Raw genomic sequence first — 25,357 nt, forward strand, 5'->3', positions numbered from 1 at the left:
TTGTCCTGTGTGTCTGGCTCGGTTCGCCGAGCGTAATGTCCTCGGGGCTCATCCGTGTGGTAGCAGGGGCCAGAATTTCCTTCCTTTTTAAGGCTGGGGGATAACATTCCGTTGTAGGGACGGCCCTTATCCGTTTATCCGGCAGTGGATACTTGTGCTTCTGCGTCTTGGCTGTTGTGAGTAATGCTGCTGTGAACGTGGCGTCAGACATCCCTTAAAGTTCCTGCTTTCAGTTCTTTTGGGTAGAATTGCCCGGCGGTAGAATTGCTGGCTCATATGGTAGTTCTGTATTTAATTTTCTGAGGAACCTCCAGACTGTTTGCCACGCGCCTGCACCATTTTACATCCCCACCAGCGGTCACAAGCTTCCCGTTTCTCTGTGTCCCCACTGACCCTTGTTCTTTTCTTTTCTTCTTTTTTTGTGCTAGCCATCCTAAGGGCTGTGAAGTGTGCACTGGTGTCTCATTGCGGTGTGGTGTGCATTCCCAGGTTTCCTTTTATTGGTGGTGATTTCTCAGTGTGGGTGAGAGAGCACGTGGGATGGGATGGCGTTTCTCAAACGTTGGCACCCGTACCAGTCACCCGGGGAGGGTGCGGCAATGCAGGTTTTGAGTCAGGAGGTCTGGGAGCCTGCCCGTGTAGCCAGTGCCCCGCGTGTCAATGGCAGAAGCTGCTGGGGGCGGGCCACGCCGTGAGCAGCAAAGACAGATAACACGGTGCACAGGGGCCCTGCGGTCAGGCCAACCCAGCGTGTGGGTAACTTTCTTACTCGCAGAGAGCGTGTTTCCTACAGCACAGCAGCGCTCCCTAAGGGACTTGACGGATGGGAGGTGACTGGAAAAGATGATACGTGTTTGTACGTAGATTTTTCTCTACTGCCCTTTCGTTTCAATTCAGTCCATCCTGGAGATGCTCCGCAGCGAGGTTAATCGGAGCCTGGGACGTGGGAAACGCCAGGGAGTGGAGCAGTGGGAGATGGAACGGGAGGGTGTCCTCTCCTGGGGGGATTCCCTTGGTGGGGGGTTCGCTGCTTAGGGGAAAGGTGACACTGCAGAGGCGACGAGGTGCAGGTAGACTCCACCGCGAGGTAGCACACGTGGGTGATGCAGACGGTGCGGTCCAGGGCAAGCGTGTGGAAGAGGAGTCGGGGGTGGGGGCATCGAGGAGTGACGCTGGCGGCAGGGCGTTCTGGCGGTGGAGGCGGTGGGAGCGACTGAGTGGGGGCCGGTGGTCCTCCAGGAGGAAGTTCCTCTCTCCTCCAGGCCCGCCCGGCGGCCAGGCGGCAGCCAGGCCCTCGTGTGTGCTGGCGGGAGCGCCCATCCAGAGCGAGACGGGCCCAGTGGCCCCACCTTTCACTCACCGCCTCGTTTCTCACTGTCCTCTCCCTCATCTTCTGGAGTCCCGTGGGACTTAGGATTTTGGCCCTGGAAATAAAGGGCTTGAACTCGGCGACCTCTGAAGGCGCAGGACTCTGACCCTGTGCCCTCACAGCGAGCCCACCTCCGTGGCTCCCGGCGCTGGCTCAAGGCTTTTCTGCAAAGGGCTGGGTGGCAAACACCATTGGCTTCCTGCATCTTCCAGCTCGGCTGCCACAACCTGCCTTTGCTGGGGCAGATCCAGAGCAGCCCTCGAAAACGAGCAAGTGACATGGGCGCGGAGGTGTGAATCTCATAGAATTTTCAGGCCACAAAATCTTCTTTTGATTTTTTTGGTTTTTTTTTTTTTTTTACAGTGGTAAAACGTACATAACACAGAGTTTCCGTTTTAACCGTGTTCAAGGATTTGGTTTTAAGAGCATTCACATTGTGGTGCAACCATCACCACCATCTGCTTCCAGAACTTTCTCACCGTCTTAAACTGAGACTCTGTCCCCATTAAACACTGGCTCCGTGGCCCTCACAGCCACCATCTACTTTCTGTCACTCTGACTGACTCCTTTAGGTCCCCGTGTCAGTGGAATCATACAGGACGTGCCTTTTCGTGTCTAGTTTATTTCGCTGTGCGTCGTGTCCTCAGGGTTCACCTGCGTGGCGAGCGTTCGAGTTTCCTTCCTTTTTATCGCTGAGCAACGTTCCATTGTACAGATGGACCACACTTTGCTCATCCATCAGTGGACACTGGGCTGCTTCCACCTTTTGACCATTGTGAGTAATGCTGCTGTATCTTTTTTTTTAATATTTATTGATTGATTTGGCTGCTCTGGGTCTCAGTTGTGGCACGTGGGCTCCTTAGTTGCAGCACGCGGGCTCCTTAGTTGCGGCACGTGGACTGTTCGTTGCGGCACGCGTGCGGGATCTAGTTCCCCGACCAGGGATCGAACCCAGGCCCCCTGCATTGCGAGCACGGAGTCTTAGCCGCTGGACCGCCAGGGGAGTCCCTGCTATGTCTTTTGCTTTTCTTGGATATAACCGTCCTCAGCTCTTGGGCTGTCCAAAACAGGTCGGGAGGGCTCCGTTAGGCCCCTGGCCATGGCTCACTGACCCTGCTGTCGAACAAAACGGTCCCAAATCACATTCTGTGCTCAGCTTTGCGTTGCCTTGTAAGTATCCAGGAACTGCCCGGGCTTACCAGCCATCCCCGTCTAGAGAAAACGGATCTGGGTGGAGTCGCCTAGGGCTGAGGGCTGCCTGGGTCTGCAGGGAGGACAGTCCGGCCCCTGCGTCGGCTGGACCATGTCCCGGTAATCACTGCAGGGGACACCCGCCCTCCTCTTTTCTTCTTGATAACTTTTTTCCCCCCAGAGCCATTGTTTCTGGGTAAAAAAGTTTTCCTGTTTATTAAAGAATGTTTGATGCACATAAAAGAATACAGGTCATGTGGTCATTTAAAGCATCATAAAATGAAGCCGTAGCCTCCACCACTTACTTGGAGAACTCCGACCAGTTTCCCCAAGTACCTGGTGCACCTCCCATCCTGGTGCAGATGCAAGGAGGTGGGTGGCCCTGCTTTCTGTGAGGTCTTGCCCCGCACGGCACTTCCCGGGTCTGAGCCTGGCTCTTCTCGTAGTTACGTCTCTGAGGACCCCTGACTCTTCTTTATAGGATGAGTTGAGTGTCGACAGGACCTGCTGGCTTCCTGGGAAGGTGAGGATGGCAGAGTAGTGGGGTTGGTGGCAGAAGTGGAGAAACAGAGCTCAGTTCACGCCCCACGCAAAGACTTGCGGGAGGTCATCCTGGCCTTCGTACTTTGAGGCTTTCAAAATTACCTTCCGTCGTCTCCCTCTTCAGGGAAGAGCTGTGTAACTTCCTAACGGTCACAGAGCGGAAGGTTCTGAACCCTTCAGAGTCCTTCTGAAGGACTCCGCGTGCTCCCCTGATTGTTCACACACTCGTTGGGGTCCTCCTCCAGCAGGTGCCGTATCGCGTGAGGGGGGAGGTTGGCAAGTCCTCGTGGAGGTGAGACGGCTTCTACAAACTGAACCAAGGGGACTTCCCCGGCGGTCCAGGGTTAAGACTCCGCATTCCCAGCGCAGGGGGCCCGGGTTCGATCCCTGGTCAGGGAGCTAGATCCCGCGTGCCGCAACGAAGGCTTGGCGCAGTCAAATAAATATTTTTTTAAAAAAATAAGACTGAACAAAAACACAGGAGAGAGAGTGGCACGGGGGGCCACCAGGAGATGCACGTGTATGCTGTGGTGCCACGGGCGTGGCAACAGCCTGGAGAATGATGTGACTGTAACTGTGCCTTGGGAGCAAAGCCAGCTGGTGACATGGGTGCCCTGGAGAAAGGGCTGTCTGTGGCCAGGGAGACCTCTAAACGGTCACCGCGGTGGCCTGTGACACTGTCCTCTTCTGTGACGTAGGCTAAGGAGATAAACTGTCACAGACAGTGACGGTCTGCAATGGAAGGTCTGGACCAGCAGGGCAGTGGCAGCAAACAGAGTCTGAGGCCTGGAGGGTGAGGTGCGTCGAGGGCCCGGGGCTGGAGACAGAGGGAGGGCAACCGTGGCCAGTTCCCCCCATGAAAATTCTAGAAAGTGCCATCGAATCTGTAGTGACAGACAGCAGGCCAGTGGTTCCTGAGGGGCTGGGGTGGATGGATTAGGAAGGGGCAGGAGAAAGCTTCCTGGGGGTGGATGTGTCCCTTCCGTCGATGGGGGCGACGGTGTCACAGGCGCTCGGTCACACGTGGGCGCCAGCGTAGGTGCAAGCGGCCGTACGCCAGCTACATCTCAGTGAAGCAGGTTGGATTGTGCGGGATTTTCTGTGAGGCCCAGGTGGATGATTTTGAACGGAAGGGCTCAGAGAGGTTGGGAGAGGGCTCTCGCTGCCGTCTGAGGATAATACTCTCATGGCGTCAGAGGCGTTGTCTCTGCCCAGCCGCTCACCTAAAACTACTTGCCTTCAGGCTCGGAGCCGAGGGGGCGGCGCGGGGAGAAGTACCGCAAGTGGGGAAGGAAGCCGAGTCTGGAGGAGGGCGGGGTGTGGGGGATGAGCCCCCTCCCCTCCGCCTGCTCGCGTCTTTTTTCTCTTTTAATGCGTGGATCTTAAATTAACCGATTTATGTATCTGGCTGCGCCCGGTCTTAGGGGCAGCACGCAGGTTCTTTGCCGCGGCACGTGGGGTCTTTCATTGCCGCGCACGGGCCCGTCTCCGCAACATGCACGCTTCCCTCTGGTTGTGGTGTGCAGGCTCCAGAGCGCGCAGCCTCAGTAGCTGCGGCGCGTGGACTCTCTAGGCTCCCTGGTTGTGGCGCGTGGGCTCCAGAGCGCGCCAGTTTAGCTGCCCCGCGGCGTGTGGGATCTTAGTTCCCCGACCGGGGATCGAACCCACGGCCCCTGTGTTGGAAGGCAGATTCTTAACCACTGGACCGCCAGCTAAGTTCCTTGCGTCTGACGTTTGCGTCTCCGTCCTCGAGTATAGGCCCAGCGAACGTGTGCACACGTTCAAGAAGCATGAGTTTCAGGAGCGTCGCCTGAGTGCAGGGCCTCCTGCAGGGGCTGATGCCGTTGTGAAGAGACGCAGAGGCACTGTTTCCGCCAGCACCACGGCCTGAGCCCTGACCTCGTCCGTCTGCGTGGCCCCTGCTCCCCCTGTATTGAAATGACTGCCGTTTTCCCAGGAGCAGCCACTCTACCCTGGGTCCCATTGCCCGCTGCCGCGTCTGGCCCGAGTTTGGATCTCTGCTCTGCCACTGGCCAGTGGGCCTCCCACAGTCCCAGCCTCTGTGCGCTCCCCTTCCCTACAGAACCCTTTCTCTTGGAGCCTGTTGGGAGGTGACACAGTTGGCAGGGAGCCAGCATCACCCTGGAGGCCCCGTGTTTGGACGTGGGATCTTTATAGAGGGGATTAAACTAAAATGAAGCCGGTAGGTAACCCTGATGACTGGGGAGATAAGAAAATAGGACCCAGACACATAGGGGGACGGCCCTGTGAGGCACTGGGGGGAAGCCGGCCTCGGGAGGAGCCGCCCTGCCGACCCCGGGATCTGGGGCGTCCGGTCTCCAGGACGGCGAGGCAGGAAAGGTCTGTGTTAAGCCTCCGGGCTTGTGGTGCTTTGTCCTGGGTTATAGCACACCAGCTCCCCAGAGCTTGGGAGCAGAGGCACAGAGCGGGCCGCTCTGCACGGGTCACTGTAGCCGTTAACAGGGACCCTCTGTGGGCTCTTCACTGGCCCCAGGTTCTCCTGCTCTTGCGGGTATTTGGCGAATCTGGAAAGGTGCCTTCCGGCCGCGTCTGCCAGCGTCTTGTTGCTGCGCCTCCCGTGAGAGGTTTACGGTTCCAGCAGAAACACTTAAGGTCTCGCTGAGACCCAGGCCGCTGGGCTCCCGGAGGCAGAGTGTGGAGGGCTGCTCACCAGGGGCTGCGGGCTGCCTACCTGCCTTTGGCCCCCAAGCCCGGCTCGCGGCAGCAGCCCACGTCAGCCCTCCTGGGGACCAGTCGCGCCAACCTCCCTTCCCTCTTTCTCCCCAGCTTTTCTCTCTCGTTTCCCAAAGCCCGGCCAGCGCCGACATGGCGAGTGTCTCCTGCTCTTCTCCTTCCTTCCTTCCGGCCCGTCTCCCTCTCCCTGCCCCCTGCTCCCCCCACCAGGTGTGGGAGGGGGGCCCGCTTCCCACGTGGATTCCAGAGCGCCCCTTCCTGCTCGCCCGCTGCCCTGTGACCATCTCACCCCACGCCCTGGCCCTGGGTTAGAAACGTATCTGCTCTCCTCATCTGGCGCCTTATTTCTGGTTTCCAAGTGAAAGGAAAGCTCAGAATTGCTTACTGAGCGGCAGTTTGGTTTAGGAGCCGACTACAGACTCCGGAGCCAGAAGTCCCAGCCCTGCCATGGACCTGCCGTGTGACTCTGGACAAGCTGCTTGGGCCCTCTGGGCCAGTGTCCTCCCTCGCGGGGGGTACAGCCACGAGAGGGCTCGTGTGAGCGCCGTGCCGCGTCCATCCGCAGTAACTGTTGATTATTGCGGGTCCCCAGAGAAGCTCTCGGGTGAGTGCAGGCGCCCTTCAGAAGGAACTGTGCGTGAAATCAGGAGTAAATGACGCAGCCTCTATAGCTTCCAGTTTGCTGAAACGAGGGCTCCAAGCACGGCGTCGGTTACCGTATGCTCGAGGCTGGGAAGCCTCGCCAGCTGGGCTGGGCAGCTGGCGTCGCGCCCACACTCTGGGCCTCCTTATGCGAGCCAGCCACCGTGGAAAGTGTTTCCCTCGTCGGGGGACGCGTGCACCCGGCTTACCTGCTTTTGCAAACACCCACCCACGTGGTCCCGCAGCCCAGCTGCCCCTGTAAATAGATCTGGGGCTTGATTCATGCAGCCGGGATGAGCCCAGGAGGCTGCTTGCCGGGCCTCCTGACGTTTGTGCTAAGCAGAGCAGACCCCTGTCCAAGGGCGGGAAAAAGCCGTGATTGCGAGATAAGCCCCGGAACTGGATCGAAGCGGGAAGAAAGTCCGGTTTAGGCCAAGGCTTGCCCTGTCCCCTCTTTATTCCCCCATTCCCTTGATGTCTGTCCACGGTCTGTCCCGGATCAGGTAGAGGTTAGGCACGTGGGATACAGAGGCTGCCGCCATATGGGGGGTCCGTGGGAGAAAGTGGCGTCGTGTGCGGTGCTAAGGGTGACAGGCTTGAGCTCGGGGCTGCGGGGCAGACGGCCCGTGTGAGGCCGGAAGGGCGCGAGCTGCGCAGGTTTTGTGGGGCTGCCTTGGGGTGCGGGGCGGAGGCCGAACGGGAGGCGGCAGTCGGCCCGGGAGATGGCGAGAACGCGGGCCGTGGTGAAGGCCGTGGTCGAGGTGGAGATGCTGGTCTGAGAAGGCCTGCGAGGGGGACCGGCTGGCTGTGGGGCGGGGAAGGTGCGTACAGGGCCCGTCTCTCGTGACGCACGTGAGAGGAAACCACGTGGCCTCGGAGAGTCATCTCCGCGGTCAGTGGATAAAGCAGGCAACGCGTCAGGGCCGAGCTGCCCCGAGTGGGCGGTGGATGGGCCCCGGGAGCGGCGGACCCACCTCCCGGCTCCTCCCCGGGCGGCCCACCTGCCTCTGCGGCCCCGAGGGCTCACGTTCACGCTCGAGGGTCCCGTGGAGGGTCGGGGGTTCCCGCGCCCGCCCAGACAATTGAGGGCCCCAAAGAGCTGGTTTGTGTGCGGGCTTCGATCTGTTTTGACCCATTTCGGAAGATAAATTTGCTGCATTTGTTTATTATTAAGCTCGTTTAAAATTATCAATGATAAACCCGTCACGTGTTAACGTTCTGTGAACAATAGTGGTTTTCTGAAGCAGAGTTGTAGCGAGGAGAGTGGTGGTGTTTTGCATCTTTGCGAGTGTCCACGTGCGGCCCCGTGGACGTCTGTGGCCAGCCTCCTCCTTGTGACGCTTTGGCTGACGTGTGGGAAGGAGGCCTGGCCGTGTGGCGGGGACGCGCTGGAACCGCTTTGGGACGATGTGGCTCTTGCCTGAAAGCACCGGCGCCCTGCCAGCCCTGCTGTGAGCCCGCGCCTGGCAGGGAGCTTCCCGCGCTCTGCTCCGCGGGCTTCCCCGGTCTGTCCGGGGGAAGGAGAGGGGGCGGCTGTCTGAGCTGGGAGCGAGCCTGCGGTGATTCCGCCTCTCCTGAGGACCAGTTACAGGCGATCCTTACAGGGGACAAAAGCAGCCCTGAGGGACGGAGGTGTGGGGAGGGGGAGGCCTGGGCAGAGCTGGCCGTGAAACCCTGGGCGCCAGGGAGCACCGGCTGACGCCTGGGAGGCCGGTCCCTGTTGCCCGTGACGCCCCAGGGTGGCCCGTGCTCCCCCGCAGGACGGACCCTGGCGAGCCTCGCCCTCGCACCTTCTGCCCTCCTGTCCCTCAGCGCTCCCCAGCGCTCTGCTGGCCCCCGAGGACGCCCTGGGCAGCTGCCAGACCACCTCTGGGGCAGCTCGGCTTGGGCTGGGGGGTGGGCAGCTGGGAGGAGAGGTTTCCTGGAGCCAGAACTTGGTGGTCAAGAAATGGACGTAGAGGGCTTCCCTGGTGGCGCAGTGGTTGAGAGTCCGCCTGCCGATGCAGGGGACACGGGTTCGTGCCCTGGTCCGGGAAGATCCCACATGCCGCGGAGCAACTAAGCCCGTGAGCCATGGCCGCTGAGCCTGCGCGTCCGGAGCCTGTGCTCCACAACGGGAGAGGCCACAGCAGTGAGAGGCCCGCGTACCGCAAAAAAAAAAAAAAAAAAAAAAAAAAAAGAAATTTACGTAGAGTCTGGGAGGGGTTAAAGGTCGAGGGTCCCCCTGGAGTTAGCGATCATATTTTACGTTTGGTGTGCTAAGTGTCTTCTTTTGCTGCCGTGTCTCCCGGGCCCCTCCTGAATTCTGGAACAGAGCGTAGCCCACTTCCCTTTGCCCAGAAGCAGAAACCAAGGCTTCACAGTGGAATCAAGCCACCGTCAGAGTCTGGAGCCAGAACGCCTCCCTGCTGCATCTGGCGGGGGGTCTGGGTCTGCAGCAGACTCCCACAGACCCCCGGCTCGGTCCCAGCCTCTCCCCACGCCTCTGAGTCTTGGCGGCCGGCTTGCTCTCCCTGGGATCCTCCGCCGTCGGCAAGGAGATGGCGGCTGGACGCGTCTGTTCCACTGAGCTTTGCCAGGGAGCTATACTTAGCCGCCAGGTGGAGGCCAGGCGTGGACTCGCTGAGTATAGATAGTAACCGGTGGACTATTTTAGAACTCCCGGAGAACCCCCAACACGGTATTTATAGACGCCTCTGGGCTTGTGGAAGGGAAGCCATAACCTTAGTGCGCCTGGGGCTTCAGGAGAGGGGTCTCTCCACGGGGAGCTGGGCCCCCGAGAGGCTGGGTGTCCCCCTCACACCTGTTCCGGGGCCTGCGCCGCGGGGCCGGTCGCTCGCGCCGCAGTCACAAGGCAGCGCCGGTGGTTTTCCGCCCGCCGCGCGCCTCCCGGGAGCGATTTTCACGGGGTGTCGATGCTGCCCCCCCCTCGGCTCGTTCCGAGGTTCTCCTCTTGTCCGGGATCCTGGCGATGGCCGAGGCGCCTGCTTCCGCCCAGACTTGGCCGGGCCGCCTCTGCGGCTCCACAGGTCCTGGGGCTCCTGCCTCGCAGAGAGGCACCAGCGACGTGCCTGAAGCCGTGTGGCCAGAAGGCCTTCTTTAGGGAGAAGAGCGGAAATGTGACGTGTACACTTTGGGTAGAGGAAGCCTGTAGTTGTGGGGGGGCCCAGGTAGCGGTCCTGCGAGGAAAGAGGTGGCCGTGCCCTCCTCTCCCGGGACGGCGTGAGGGACGGTTGTAGCCCTTCCTGATTCCCATCCGTGGGTGTTGGGAGAGGGCTCCCCAAATCCCGATCTTAAGTGAGCATCCCGGGCCAGTGCCGCTGATGAGGCAGAATCACGAGGGATGAGGAGCCGAGAGCGGGAAACCGTGAGGCCTGAGTGGCCGGAGGGGACACGGCCCCACGGCGGGGCGAGGCGAGCTGACGGCAGCTGCCCTCCTCGGAGGGGAACGCCTTCCCCTCTCACTCCACGTCGACTCCCTGGCAGCTGCCCGGGCCTCTCTTCAGCCCGCCTGCCAACCCACCCCCCGCCACCCCTGCCCTCCACCAGCCCGGATATAAATACAAGAGCATTTTCCATGGGCCGGCACAGAAGGGCAAACGTGGGCTTTATTTAGGCCTGTGAAATTCCCTTCCTCCGTCCCCAACAGGTGCCTTGCTCCATTTAGATACTGGTGCTCAGGAATAGAACACAATTTACAATATAGCTTCCTTCAGGCATCTGGATGCCATTAAAAGAAAAAAGCCACCCCGTGAGTTGGGCACAGACACAAGCGCAGTGGGAGCTCGGCCTCTGCCGGGGATGCGCGGAGGCTCCCCAGCCCCGGGCCGCCCACCCCGCTCAGCGGAGGCCCGGGCGTGCGGGAGACACTGGAGGGACGGCCCTGGAGGGCAGAGGCCTGTTGTCGCCCGCCGTGGGCCCCTGACCGGGGGGGCGGGGGGGCGGGGGGGTCAGGCACCTGCACGCTCGCGAGGGGCCTTCCGGGTGGGTCACAGTGCGTTTGGAGGGCGCGTTTCTAGTACGTCGGTTGTGGAATCACCGCCCCCTCGACCCTTTGTGGCCTGGGGGGGAACAGCGTTCCGCTCTCCTCTCCGTAGTCCAAGCACAGGGACCTGCCAGGCTTCTCCAGGCAAACTGTGTGCCCTCATCAGCTGTTACAGGGTGAATGGTGCCCCCCGTTCATATGTCGAAGTCCTAACCCCCGAGTACCTCAGAATGCGGCCTCGTCTGGAAACAGGGTCTTTGCGGATGCTGTCAAGATGCGATCGTGAGGGTGGGTCCTCACCCGGTACGACTGATGCCCTTATAAAAAGGGGAAATTTGGGGCTTCCCTGGTGGCGCAGTGGTTGAGAATCCGCCTGCCGATGCAGGAGACACGGGTTCGTGCCCTGGTCCGGGAAGATCCCACATGCCGCGGAGCAACTAAGCCCGTGAGCCATGGCCGCTAGGCCTGTGTGTCCAGAGCCTGTGCTCCGCAACGGGAGAGGCCACAACAGTGAGAGGCCCGCATACCGCAAAAAAACAAACAAACAAACAAAAAGGGGAAATTTGGACACAGATGCAGACACGCACATGTGAAGATGGAAGCAGAGATGGGGGTGACGCTTCCGCGAGCCCCAGAGCATCAGAGGCGCCAGCAAATGCAGCAGCTGGGAGAGGCCTGGGGCAGGTTCTCCCTCGGCCCCAGCAGGGACCAGCCTGGCCAGCACTTCGGACTTCGGCCTCTGGGGCTGTGGGGGAGTCTGTCTCTGCGGTCTGAGGCCCCCGCTCTGTGGGTTTGTTACGGCCGCCCCAGCAAACGGACACGTTAGCTAAGCCTCCTGGTCCCGCCATGCCTCCCTCAGGGGGAGGCTGATCGCTGTGAGGGGGGAGGCAGTAGGCCTGGGAGTGCAAGCGTGGCTTCCCTGGAGAGGCTCTCTGTTCCGTGGGTAGATGCGTCAGTCTGGTTTAGGCTAGAGCAGGGGCTCTCCTGGGTGGTCAGTTTCATCAGGGTGGCCCTTGACCCAGGGGAGCCCAGTGTCAAGGTCAGGTTTCCTCTGGGATGTCCCCGGGCCCCCTCTGATTGCCATTATCAAACCAGCCACCCAGGGACCTCCAGACCCTGACTTCAGCGTCAGGAGGGATCTACGGGTGGGGACCCAGGCTTGGGGCTGCAGAGCTGGTAGCTGTGTGGGCCCGATGAGCGCGCCCAGCGTCCTGTCGCCCGGGGAGGAGGTCGGCCGGCAGGTCTGGTGGCTCAGGGCCGAGAGGGGTCCTGTGCCGCTCGCCGTGTGGCGCCATCCCTGGAGCGGGACCGAGGTGCCAAGCCCTGCCCCTCAGCTGGGGCCAGCCCTCCTGCATCAAGGAGTCGGCCAGTCTCCGGTAGACTCAGGCCTCCTTCCTCCTTCCTAAATGCCACCCTCCGGGGTCTGGTGCGGACGACTCAGACCCACTGCCAAGAGGCGGGGCCAGCCCAACGCGTGACCGCCCGGGGCCTGGGGGTGAGGGGAGGCCACCTATGAGGAGGAAGCGGGCTCTGGGCATCTGAGTCGGTTTGGGAAGGTGTGTGTCTTGGGTGGGGTCAGAGATGGGCTGCTTGCTGGGCTGGAGGTGCTGCAGCCTCGGGAGTGGGCGTGCAGGAAGGAGGCCGGGGTGCTGGCAGAGGGGCTTAGCGCCTCGGGGAGGTGGCTGCATTGACGATGCGTCTGTGGTGTTCAGTAGAGATGCTGCAGGTGCAGGAGGGGCTCCCCTCTAGGTGAGGCTTCGGGGGGGGGGCGTGAACGCCTGCCACAGACACGCGGCCTCGGCCCCCCTCTCGCATCCTCGCTGTACTGCGCCCACGTCCGCTCGCCTCCTTCCAAGGGAGGGCGCCCTGCTCCCTTGGCGCTCCCACCTGCTCAGGACCGCACAGCTCAAGGCCCTTCCCCCTTGGCTCCCCTGCCCTGGCCACAGGGTCCCTGCTGCCTCAGCAGAGGTTGTCCGAGCCCGGCCTCCTCCGCGGACCCAGGGGACTGGGCGAGCCTCAGAGCCGTAGAGGACATGGCAGCGGGAGTGCGGGCTCGTTATCGCCCCAGATGCACCCGCCGCGGGGCCTCCCTCGCCGCTCCGTCCTCAGGACGGCCTAGCGAGGAGGGGAGGGTGTGTGCGTGTCGCGTGTGTGTGCCTGTGCACGCGTGACGTGAGACAGCTTGGCCCAGATGCCAGCCAAGGCAGGTGGAGGGCAGCCTCCAGGTAGCTCTGCCCACGCAGGTGGCCCCCACGGATGCGCTCGGCCCAAGTCAAACTGCCGGCACGGGGTGGAGGGCATCCAGGGCAGCCCCGCCGTCAGCCTCAGGTGGGGATCTGCCGTGCTGACGACCGACTCCGACTCCCGACCGGCTGTCGCCGGGAGGAACAGGACCGGAACCGGAGCTCGCAGGGAGCGGCACGGAGGAGGCTCGCGACCGGACGAGAGTCACCCCCGGAGAGAAGGCCCTCGCGTGGGCAGGGAAGGGCGACGCCCTCACAGGACGCCCCGCTCCGCAGCCCCTCCGCCTCTCAGGGGGCGCAGCAGCCGGCCTCCTCGTGCCGCACCAGGAGCGCCACGCGGGAGAAGGTCTTGGCGCAGCGCTTGCACTGGTACTTCTTGGTGTCCGAGTGCGTCTGCAGGTGGGCCCGCAGGTTGGAGCGGTCGGCGAAGGCCCTGCTGCAGTGAGGGCAGGTGTAGGGCTTCTCACCTGGGGGAGCGGAGGGCAACAGGTGAGCGACCGGCTGCAGCCGCCAGAAGAGCCCTGCGGAGGGTGGCCCCAGGCTCGCAAGTGCGTAAGCCGTCCCCCACCCAGAGGCTCCTCAGCCCTCGCGGTGAAGCTAATGCCTTCATCTCCATCGCCCGCTCCCTCGGCGTCAGTGACGGCGGCCTTAGCACCTGCCCTCTGCTGAGGGGGTCACGTGCCTGATGACCCGGGCAAGACCGCAGCAGCTAAAACACGGATCTTGGCGAGATGGCTCTTTGCTTCTGCTGGAGCTCCCCTGGGGCCCTCTGTCACCAGCCCTGGACGGGAGAGGCGCTGCAGGCCTCCTGGCAGCTGTACCTGCCCCCCCCCCGAAAGCCATGGTGGGAACCGTGAAGGCGGCTGTACAAGGGCTGGCGCTCGGGGCCGGTGGGGGTTCCCGTGTCCTCCAGGCCACCTCCAATCAGGGCGACCAGGGATTTGGACAAAGTCCTTCCGTTGGGGCCTTGCCCTCCAGGCTGACCCCCCCAAGTGTAAAAGAAAGGGTCAGTAAGAGCCATCTTCTCGGCTCTGCCTGTGTGGAGAGTCCTGCAGCCCCAGGGGCCCTGGGAGGCAGCAGCCTGTAGTCCCGCGGGGCGCAGAGCATCGCGTCCTGGCCGCCTGACCCTGCGCCCCCAGACCAGGGCACTGAGCCCTGGCTGTGTGATGGGGCGCTCGGGACATCCTCAGCGAGCGAGCGGTCGGGGAAAACCAGGTGGATTTCCAGCCTGGAAAAAAGGCTCCTGCAAAACCCTTCTTTGGCGTGAGTCCCAGAGCCGTGACTGAAGGTGAGGGAGGGTCCAGCTCCAGAGTGTTTGTTGTAAGTGCGCAGCCTGTTCCCGTCTCCCTTTCACCGCGTGCTTGACAAAGTCCTGGACTCACGAGGAAGGCCTGGGGTGGGGTCCAGCTCAGCCCCTGGCTGCCCTTGGACAGAGCCGGCCCTTGCACTCTTTCTGGGCCGTAGTTTGTAATCTACGGAATGAAAGGCCGCGAGCTCCCTGCCCCGTACCCGCGCTCCTGTCCCTGTTTCCTGTCCGCAAGTGCTCCTCTCTCCTGCATCGCCTGTGCTCTGTGACCACCCTGTCACCCAGGGACGGGATTGCTCCTGGGTGAACCCCAGCCCGTCAGAAAGGCTGTGTGAGCCCCGGGGTCCTCACCCCCACGCCAGGCCTTTCTGGCTCCCCTCCTTCCCTGCTGCCCCAGAATTCAGGAAGGCCATGGACTGTTTGAGAAGTCGGGCCCCGCGGAAGCCCTGTGCATCGCGCGCTTTGCCAGGTGTTACGAGTTGAATTGTATCCCTCCAGACAGATACATCCGTGTCCTAAACCCGGGTACCTGTGAGTATGGCCTGATTTGGAAAGAGAGTCCTTGCAGACGTGATCAAGTTCAAGTTGTGCCGGAGCTTGCGGGCCCCGAACCCAGTGTGACTGGTGTCCTCATAACTCGAGGGAAATCTGGACACACGCACCGGGGAGAGGCCGTGTGAGGACAGAGGCAGAGACTGGAATGACGGGGCCACCGGGAACACCTGGGGCCCCAGGAGCTGGCAGAGGTGGGAAGGATCCCGCTCTCCAGATCTGGAGGGAGCCTGGCTCCGTGACACCTTGATTTCAGACTTCTGGCTCTAGACCGTGAGAGAGCATTTCTGATGTTCTGAGCCCCCCGGGGTGTGGTTCTTTGTGCCACAGCCTCGGGACAGCCAGGAAAAAGGAGCCATGTGTGCGCATGCATCCTCTTGTTTATGAACCCAACCCCTCCCCTCCTTTGAGGCCCAGACCCCACCCCGCCCCCAGCCAGACCCCTCACGGGCCCCGGTGCCTACCTGTGTGGGTCCGGAGGTGGCCCTGGAGCAGCCAGGGCCTGGAGAAGGCCTTACCACACACGGCGCAGAGGCAGGGCAGCGTGTGCGTGCGGATGTGCATCTTGAGGGCGCCCAGGCTGCCATACTCCTTGTCGCAGAACTTGCAGGTGAAGCAGCGTTGAGCCTGCAGGTGGCAATGCAGCTGCTGGTGCCCGGCCATTGCGGCCGGGGTGCGGGGGGCCCGCTCGGCCCCTGGCAGGTGGCCCGGAGCCTGGGCCCCATCTGCGCCCGGGACCGGGGGCCAGCACGTGGGCAGAGCCAGCAGCGGGGGCAGGCTGAGGTGCTTCAGGCCGTCTCTGAGAGGTGCGCCGGGGGCCCGGCCGGCCCGCGGGTCCGCCGGGCTGACTTCCAGGGGATCTGGCCCCGAGGCCCCCCGAGCTTCCTCGGTACACAGGAAGGTGGGGAGGGGCAGGGAGACGTGGGCGACGACGGAGGTGAAGTCCCAGGGCCGGGGAGGCTCGCCAGGTGCGGACGGGGCCGCCTCGTCTGGGAGGACCAGGGGCACCACCAGCCCCCCGCAGGCAGAACAGGCGCCACTGGTCTCTAGAAGCGGGGAGGGGAGACAGTGCGCGGTGAAGCCTGAGTCCCGGCGCTGCGAGTTCGCCAACCCGCGTTCCTGGCCGGATCCCACCTAGGCCATCTGTAGCCCCGCGGGAAGGGGAAAAAGGGCTGACGAGACAGAGGCGTGGGCTGCGGAAGTGGCGGCTGCAGCCCGGAGACCACAGCGAGCAGGAATCTCGGTTCCTCTTTACAAACAAGGGAAGAGGAGCATCTCACAGAATCCCAGAGCAGCCCTCAGGGGCCAAGGAAGGGTCCCTAGCCGCCCTCTCTCTCAGCCCCACCCGCCGCAGGGCCAGCTCGGAGCTGCATCCTGCGGACTCACACGCAGCTTTAATTCACAACTCTTGGCAGCAGCCGCCGCGCGTAAAATAACTCATCAGCCTCCGGTCCCCTGCCAGTCACCCCTCGCCCACCATGGCGTGGGTGCCCACCGCCTCCTGCAGACGCTCCCAGCTCAGGAGGGACCGTTTTCGGTGGTGTCCACTGCCTCCTAGCTCGGCCTGCCCTCAGGCTGTTGCTCTCGTGTGTGGGGGCCACCATGCCTCATGCTCGACCCAGACGGCAGAAGCCCCCAACGTAAACGTGTTAGCAAGTAAGAGTGAAGTTCTGCATTTTCCCAAAGACCAAATCTCCAGCCCTCAACCCATTTCTTATTTCATATGTGTTGAGATAAATCTCTGGCCCCATTTCTATGTCCACGCCAAGGCTTGGGGTTGAGAAAGACAACCCACAGAATGGGGGAAATGTTTGCAAATTAGGTGTCTGATAAGGAATTGGTGTCCAGAATATATAAAGAACACTTGTAACTCAACAATACAAAGACAAATAGCCCACTTTTCAAATGGGCAAAGACTCTGGATAGACGTTTCTCCAAAGAAGACGTACACCCAGCCCATAAGCCCAGGAAAAGATGCTCGACATCATTAGCCATCAGGGAGATGCAGATTAAAGCCGTAGTGAGGTACCACATCATACCCACTGGGGCGGCTAGAATTAAAAATAGGCAAATTACAAGTGTTGATGAGGATGCAAAGGAATGGGGAGGCTCCCACACTCCACTCTCTCCTGACCTCACCGTTTTCCACTCCAGTCTTCCCAGTTATAAAATCATCTCGCCAGGTTTCTGTCCTCCCAGCAATGGAGGCTGGACAGTGACCAGCTAAGAGATGCAGTCCAAGGAATTTCTGGAGACAGCACTGGGGTGCCCGGAGAGTCTAGGACCGCCCCCCACTCCACACAGAAGCTCCAGTAGGGGCCCTTGTATGGGAAAAAAGTCACCTTAAGGCTTTGCGGCTCAGCCACTATCCTGACCCCAGGCATCACCTCGGAGCCTAACCCTGTCTAGGGGGCCAGTGCCGACTCCAGTGGGAGAGCACGGGGGAGGCAGCCATATGCCGGGTGCTACTGACCATGTGCTTCTGCTAATAGCTTTAAATGCTTCCCCACGTCCCCTGGGTTAGCTAGATTTTAAAATTCATTCTGCAACTCAGATTCCTGGGAGAAGAGACTTAAGTTCCTTTCTGGCTTCAGGGGTTCCCTGGGGAGGCCTTAAAAAGGCACTTATTTATAAGTGACGAGTGGGGGACCCCAAATCCAGCATCTCGGGTCTATCTTGGGGTAACTGCCTGGCAGAAAGAGGATCACCGTGGCTATTTGGCCCTAGAAAGCTGGTGCTACAAGGATGGGGGAGCAGGGCACCGATGGCCCCGAGGCTGTTCCCTGACAGTCACCGGCCTTGCTCGGCTGCCAGGATTTGCCCGCTCAAAGGGGCACGCTGTGTGACTGGAGTCTAAACAATAGTTTTTAAACGTTTAAAGCCACGACCCGTGTGAATTACACGTGCTATCATACATGTATATCCGAAACAAAAGTTTCTTTTACCGCGAGCACGGCACTCTGATGGCTTCTGTTCTTTTTTATTTTATAAAATTGCTGGTGGTGACTCATTAACTGGATTTCAAAATGTGGAGTTGAGGATCCCGGTCCTAGAAGGTGCCCCCTGGTGGCAGCCCAGCCCCGGGGACCCACCAGCCTGGACTCCCTCCCCGCTCCCAGTCCTGAGAGGGCTAAAGGGCTCTGGACGGGCACCGACTGTGTGCCCTGGTCTCCGCAGTGTCTCTCCCCGTCCCCCTCTAAGTCACTGAGCCGTCCCCCAGAGGGTGTCCCCCCCGCCAAGAAGCTGTGGAGCTGGGGCGGGCGCCTCTGACCACTCGAGAGAGGCCTTTGCCATGGGACCTCTGCATGTCCCTGACCCTGACAGGGAGTGGAAATGAGTGCACAGCCCTGGTTCCTGGACACCTGTCTCCCCACCTGGGTAAGAACTGCAGCCCCTTCGCACAGCCTGCCCTGGGCAACCTCCTGTGGGGTGAGGGAGGCGGGAGGGAAGGAAACCCCAGGAGGGGGGAGGAGGCATTGGAGGGGGCAGAGCGGAACGCTGTGCGAGCTGGGCCCTGACACCACAGGGCCCCTGGGTCACTCTTCGTGGCCTCTCTGCTCACCACCCAACCCAGGATGTTCTACGGGGCTCTTGGAGAACAGCCTGGGCTCACTTCGTCTCTCTCTGCAATATCCGTGGGGCTCTCTCAAACGTCCTGCATGAGGAAGATGGCCCTGGGGTCCCCTTTGCTGGGATGGGCGTGCCGGGTCATAACGGGAGAGCCCCAGAGTGACTGGGGGCCTGGAAACTTCTCTAAGTGGAGAGAAAATACCCACCCAATCTGCCCGACGCGAGGCTGGAGTCCCTGAAGTGGATAAGACGCCCGCGGGCCACCTTTCTACCTCCAGCCTCGTGGTCTCGGGCCCCTCCTCCCACCTGGGACAGGTGTTCCCGTTCCCGGCGTTCTCGCCCCTCCTGCCCCGCGGGAGTCGAGCCCTGGGCAGGGCAGGGGAGCCCGCAGCCCCTACCTCTCTGCCTCTCCAGCTGCCCGTAGTTGGGGACCCTGTGGCTGGAGTGCGTCTTCACCAGAAAGGAGCGCGGCATGGTGTCCTCGCGCGGGTCGCACTGTGCGTACGCCGGCGCCCGGCGCCCGCTGGCAGCGCGGCCCACAGGTGCCGGGAGGGTCAGGTCATTAGCACAGCGCGCCGCCTCGGCCAACCAGCGCGCGGCGCGGCCCGGGGCGAGGCGGGGCCGCGGGGCGGGGCATCGGGCCACGCCCAGGACAGGTGCGCGGGCCGTGGGGGAGGGAGCGCGTGGCTGCGTGTCCAGCCCACGGGACTTCCCTGGCGTGACCCCAGGGCCTGGCGCGCCCACTCGACGTGGACCGGAGGGCGGAGGTGAGGGCTGGGCGGAAGCCGAGCTGGGCTCCGTCCAGCCTGGGGTGGGAGCGTGCGCCGAGCCCAGCCTTGGAGAACCCCGCTCCAGCCTGTTACACCCGCCCCGCCTCCTGCGCAAACCCGCAACGGTAGGTTTGATGAGCACCAGCCCCGAACCGGCTGACTGGCCAGAGCGGTGGCCAGGGGGTCGGCCGGCCTGGCGGAGGAGACCGTGCTTTAGGAGTTGGCCCCAGGCCGCCAGAAAGCTCGTTTGTGGGAGAAAGGACACCGCTTGGCGTTGCGGAATTACCAGGGGTTCAGACAGGCGGTGTGGGAAGCGCATGTGCCCGCTGCTGCAGCCTGGTCTACGACCCGCGCAGCCTCACCTCCTTCAGTATCCTTTGGAGTCCTCGCCATGCCTGGGTGTCTGGTCCCTTTTTATGTGGAAGTTTCATGAGTTGAGGGGTCAGTCTCTGTGGGGGAGGGTGGGGACACACTGCCAGGCCCCGGAGAGCTACCAGGCGCAGTCTGGTGCCCTTTGCCAGCTGTGGGCCCGGAGACAAGGTGGAGGTGTTGGGGCGTCTGAGAGGAACCGCGGAGAGACGTGAGGAGGGAGGCCCGCATCACACAGGGTCTTATGTGCCTTCAGTTTTGCAGGAGAGAAAACAGGCTCTGAGAAGTTACGAAGCTGTGGGATTGGGACCCGGGCAGGCACTTCCAGCCTCACAGGGGGCGTCTGCCGCTTGGTTAGGGCGTGTGGAAGGAGAGACAGGTGGAGCGCAGGCGGGAGGAGGCGTGCGTCTCTCCCACAGGCCTGGCCTGGCAACGTGTTGCCGTGCACGTGGCTGCCTTCTGCTAGTTCACCTGTTCCGTGCCCTCCCAAGCCTAACACGTGTACCCTCCCTTCCTTCTCCCCGTCCCAGACGTAGATGACACTTGCAGATACCCGGGCCAGCCCTGCACCCACGCTGTCCTTCCTCGCCCAGCCACCCACGGTGTGGCCACTGGCCAGGATGACCTCCTTAACCCCCAGAGGGACACTCATGTTCTCGAGGGGCGCTCATGCACTCCCGTGGAGAACCTGCTGATCTCATCCTGGAAACGCCCCAGGGATCCCAAGGGGCCTTAGAGCACCTCTGCGGTGGGGTGCTCCTTTCCGAGGGCTGCCGTAACAAGTGACCCTAAGGGAAGTTTGAGGTCCTTGCCGACTGGTCAGAGCTGCTCTCCTGTGGTCATACAGACTCACTGTTCAGCTGTGACTCACAGGGTTGTGTCTGGGCCACACCAGAGTACCACTCACAGAGGAAAATCCGAGTGTCTGCCCTGTTCTCACGTGTGCAGCCCCAGGGAGGCGGGGGGCTGTCCCCACCTGCTCTGCGACCCTCTGTGCTCCATACGACCGCCTTGCCTTGCAGCTAAGCCCCGCGCCCCGCTGTTGGAAACCAGCTCCCCCCTGGCCTCCTGGAACCGGGCTCTCCACCAGAGCAGGACTTGCAGGGACCAAAGTCCACGCTTCCGGCAGAAACCCCAGGGTCTCCCCTTGAAACTTGGCGACGTTGGCTTGTGGCCACCCGCCCGCCTGCCTCTATCAGATGCTGAACAAGCGGAGCCCAGGTAAGATTGTTACAGTTCCTCTCATGTTGCTGTTTTCTTTCTTTCTTTTTTCTTTAATTAATTAATTATTTTTTATGGCTGCGTTGGGTCTTCGTTGCTGTGTGTGGTCTTTTCTCTAGGTGCGGCGAGTGGGGGCTACTCTTCGTTGCAGTGCGCGGACTTCTCATTGCGGTGGTTTCTCTTGTTGCGGAGCACGGGCTCTAGGCACGTGGGCTTCAGTAGTTGTGGCACGTGGGCTCAGTAGTTGTGGTTCGCGGGCTCTAGAGCGCAGGCTCAGTAATTGTGGCGCATGGGCTTAGTTGCTCTGTGGCTTGTGGGATCTTCCCGGACCAGGGTTCGAACCTGTGTCCCCTGCATTGGCAGGCGGATTCTTAACCACTGTGCCACCAGGGAAGTCCCTCTTTCTTTTTATGGGTGTGTTTTTGTGCTCTTTTTCTGTGCTTTATATGGCGATGGTGCTTGGCTGTCTGCATAGTGTGTGCGTGTGCACCTGTATCCCATTGGGTCTGGTATTTTTGTTTGTTTGTTTGTTTTTATACTGCAGGTTCTTATTAGTCATCAGTTTTATACACATCAGTGTATACATGGCTTTTTTTTACTAATTGGGTTTCGTGGCCCAGCGAGGACACCCCCTCCCTGTTAGATGCAGCCCGAGGGCCCGCCAGGTGGGAACTGCCTTCCTTCCCTCACAGCACCTGCACGAGGTCGGGTCCGTGGTGGAGGCTCAGCAATGCCCGCCAGACCAGGTGGAAAAGTGTCAGGAGCCCCCATACAGTGCAGCCCGGACATGCTCCTCCCTGGGGGCCTCTCGAGTGTAGACACGTGGGTGAAGGTACAAAGGCCCCACGGTGGGCCTGGCTCTGGGACTCGGAGTGGCGCTCAGAGCCGGGCCTTGAAGCTGGGGCTTGGCCGCCGCAGGACTCAGGGGCCCCCGGCGCGGTCACAGTGGCCCCCGGTGTCAGTGTGTGGCGCGTTTGTCGTGGGAGGGTGGGTGTGGCTGGGCCTCCGGCCCCGGGGCATCCGCGTTGCTGCCCGCGGTCGTGGACCCAGTGCTCCAGCTCCCGGCACGTGGTCCGATTGGTGGCCAGTGTGCATTTGGTCACCCCCAGAAGGGGGACTCACGGCTGCTCACAGCTGCCTGTTCCCTCCTGGGTCCTGGTTGTTAGAGGTGATTTGGGTTCCTAAATGGGGGTTCAGGGAGGGGGCGCTGACCCTTCCCACACAGCTGTGGCACACAGGAGAGACCCAGACGCTGAGTCGGGGAGGTGATCTGGAGGCTGAGGAGGGGTGCGTGTGTGCACGTGTGTCAGTCTCGGGTATGTGCGTGTGGGCAGGTCTGTGCCCTGATGTGCACACGCATGTGCGTGTGCGGTCGCAGGAGCTGTTTCGTGTGACACAGCGGTCAGGCTTCAGCGGGTGAGCCCAGGACCTGGCGGGGGGGCTCTGCTGCTGCTGCGCAGCTCGGTTCCCAGCTCCGAACCCCACAGCGTCCTCTCAGAGCTTCTTCCCCATCCGCATGTGGCGCTGGGCCCTCGCTCCCAGAAACTCCTTGGAGAGACCAGAGGGCCACGGGCCGCGCAACTCTCTTCTCCGGGACCAGAAGGGGCCTGATGTCCCCGGAGCTCCCGCCGGCACCTCCAGGTCAGGTCCCGGCCCCTGGCGGCGGGGTGGGAGCAGCACAGACACAGACCACGAACGCTGGGCGCGGAAGCTCTGCTGGCAGGGGGTGGATTGTGCGCTGCTGGGGACGTGGCCTCAGGCCCACTTGTGTGGCGGCGCCTTTGGGCCTGTCGGTCCCTGCTGCCTTGTGGTGGGTGAGTTCAAGGATCCTGCCTGGGAGCGTGTTTCGCGGGTAGGTGTGGGGAGCCCCGGTGTGTGAGAGTCCAGAAGGAGGCGCCGCGGCCTGGGCGTCAGCACCAGGGGGACTGGGGACTGCCGCCTGCCCGCCCGCTGTGTCCCGAGGGTGCGCCCTGCCTGCTGGGCCGCGGGCCTCAGGCCCCATGGCTGCTTGGGGGCTTGGTGAGGTGTGGCCCTGGGGCCCTCCACTGGTCCAAAGGGCTCAGAACCTCTGTCTTCCCCTGTGGAACAGGGGCAGCGAGCTGGTAGGAGGTGGCCCCGCGCCAGAGGGACCCCGAGGCCCCACCCGAGGGGTGAGGGGCGGGCCTGGCCCTCTGCGGCAGGTGGGCTCTCCATGCCTCCCTGGACCACATAAATGGGGTCGACGCGCACGTTCGCAGTTTGCTGCCAGGCCCCGGGCACGCTTGTATTTCCTGGAGGCGTGGCTGCTTTGCAAGCCCTGTGAGGGGCCGGGCCTTTCGGGAGGCCCCTCCGCTGGGGGCTGCACGGCCGCGCCTGGCCTCTCCGTCCACCCTTCTTCACTCAGCGCCCAGAACTCGCAGGGGCGGCTCCTGCAACACCCAGGGGTGACACCTGTGCCCAGTCCTCGGGAGGCCTGGGGTCGGGGAGGACAGCGGCCTGGGGCAGGCGCTTGTGCTCTGGGCACCCTGCCTTCAGGAGCGCCGGCTGCCTGTCCCCCGCCTGATGGCCGAGGTCACGGGTTCGCAGGGACCCGGCGGCGCCGTCCAGACGGCAGGGTGTGTGCGGACCCCCCAGGCCGTTGTGTGACCGGGGAGGAGAGGGTGTGCGGCGCCCCGTCGGGGACACCCTGGAGTCGGTCGGGGTCCGGGCCTCCCACCTCCACCTCACTTTTCATCCAGACTCGGAGCAGCGTCCCGCGGGCTTCAGCCTGAGGCGTCCTCGCCGGACACGGTGGCGTCTGCCGAGATGCAGCTCCCACGCAGCCCCGCAGCGCGTCGGGGCCCGCTCCGGTCCTCCGCCCTGGCATCCGTCCCGGACGCCGGTCACCGTGCCCCGTGCGTCCTGGGCCCAGGGTAGAAGGGACGAGATCCAGGCCACGTGTGCATGCTGCCCTGTGGCTCTTGGCCTCTGTGGCCTCTGGGGGGGCCCGGAGGGGGCTGAGCTTGGCAGGCGTCCTCGGGCGGGGGAAGGGACTAGCCGCCAGCCTGTGCCGATGTCTGGCAGCTTTAAGACGCTCCTGGCTCCGCCCCTCCTGGGGTCCCACTGTGGCCAGGAGCCCTCGGTGACGTGGTGACGTGGTGACATGGTGGGTGCTGAGGCCTCCACAGGGTGAGACGTGGGGACAGTCACCGGGCGTCACCTCGAGGGCACCGTTGAGGTCAGGACCCGCCGAGACAGCCGTGAAGCTGCCCCCAGGACTCCGCGGGTGCGAGGGTCGTGACGGATGTGCGAGAGCAGCGCCGCCCTCCCCCAGGCGGCGGGCGGGCAGTGCACAGGCCTGGCTGGTGTCCAGGTGGTGAACAGACAGCTGTGCCCTGAGGGCTGGAGGGGTAGCTGGGGGCGGCGTACAGGCCCGAGTGACAGCCCAGAACCACAGCCGCTGCGTGTCCCGGGTGGGATGTGCTGGCAGCGCTGGGGGAAGAGGCAGCGCGTCCTGGACAAGGCGGGGGCAGCCGGGCACAGGGGAGGGTCGTGGGGCAGTGAGGTGCGAGCTGGGGGTGGGGGGAAAGGAGACGGGGCAGCATCGGCATCTGCCGTCTGGAGCCTGGCTGTCCCAGCGCTGCCGCCACTGGCTCCAGGCCCCAGGGGACTGGCCAGGGCCGCCCTGAGGCTCCCCCGGGTGCCGACAGGCCCTGGTCCCTGTCCCCGCCCGGTGAGGCCAGGGAATGTGGACTTGAGTTTGCGCTTGGGGGCCGCGTGCCTGGCAGGCGGGTCGGTGGGCGGGGCAGGAGGTGCACCTCCCCGGCGGCCGAGGTCCCGGCCCCCCCGTGCTCGTGCGGAAGGGGGACCCTGCCTTTCCTGTCAACCCTGGGGGGGCTGAGGCTGGGCCCGGGGGGCCTCCCAGGGACCGCGTCATGGGCCTCCTTCCGGAAGGCAGCAGAAGGGACAGGCTGGCAGGTGGCATCCTTGGCTGGGGGGGTCAGAGTGGTCAGAGGGGAGGGTGGGCCAGTGGCTCCTAACAAAGGGCTCTAAAGGGGGGTAACGCACCCCAGGTCACAACTCTTCTCTCGTGGAGACTTTTGCTTGACCAGCCCTGCCACGGTCAAGCTCAGGAGATCCACCTTCTCCACAGAGGAAGGGTCCGGCCGCTGCGTGGGGAGGCAGACACGGGGAGCGAGGCGGGGGCTCGACCTCGCTCCGATGACCCGCCCCCTGGGCCCAGCCCAAGGCCCGTGGTGACTGGGAGCAGCAGGGGCCCGTGGCACCGATGGTGGCCCGAGACCGCCGTCCCTGGGTGGACGTTTCAGAGGAGGGCCAGGTGCCGGCCTGGGGGCTGGGGGCACACGCTGGGGCGCCAGGCAGGCTGCCCGGGCAGGCGGAGGCGCGCCTCGAGCCAGCAGTGGGGAGAGCGGCTGCAGCACGGGGACCGAGGGGGGGACAGTGGGGCTTCACCCCGTTGGCGTCCCAGAGGCCACCTGTAGGCCACCACGGCCACCTCTGGGCCCCAGCACCCGCCCCACTCAGACCACCCCAGCCGGGGAGCTCAGGACGGTGCCTGGCCTGCCGGCCTCAGGTGGACCCCGTCCCAGGACGAAGAAGTGAGCGCCGCTGCCCAGCAAACCTGGGCCCGGGCTTGTCGCAGGGAGAGGTGGCCAGGCCGGCAAGTGAGGGCACGGGTTGAGGGGAACAGGGTCCCAGGGGCGGGCAGGACCAGCAGGGGCCGCAGCCCAGCTCATCCCAGATGCGGAAACGGCCTCCGCGGGGCCCCGAGGCCAGCTGCGCTCTGAGCTGGAACTGCCTGGGGACAGACACGTGCCCGCGGACCTCGAGCGGAGGACGGTCTGGTGACCGCGCTCCGGCCCTCCGCCTTTAGTATTCACTGAAGGAAACGCACCAGCCAGG

General features: G+C 63.0%; 1 protein-coding gene across 1 annotated transcript; it reads right to left on the reverse strand.

Moving 5' to 3' along the window:
- Window positions 1-10,034: 10,034 nt before the first annotated feature.
- SNAI3 (snail family transcriptional repressor 3) lies at window positions 10,035-18,642 on the reverse strand. The gene is made up of 4 exons (XM_059045952.2): window positions 18,515-18,642; window positions 15,011-15,592; window positions 11,015-13,155; window positions 10,035-10,786 (listed from the first exon to the last, which is right to left on the reverse strand). Exons 1-3 carry the CDS (start codon window positions 18,588-18,590, stop codon window positions 12,977-12,979), a joined length of 837 nt encoding a protein of 278 aa, XP_058901935.1. The 5' UTR covers window positions 18,591-18,642; the 3' UTR covers window positions 10,035-10,786; window positions 11,015-12,976.
- Window positions 18,643-25,357: the final 6,715 nt, after the last annotated feature.

Source organism: Kogia breviceps, chromosome 18 (assembly GCF_026419965.1).
Source record: "Kogia breviceps isolate mKogBre1 chromosome 18, mKogBre1 haplotype 1, whole genome shotgun sequence".
In the NCBI taxonomy this organism is placed as follows: Eukaryota; Metazoa; Chordata; class Mammalia; order Artiodactyla; family Physeteridae; genus Kogia; species Kogia breviceps.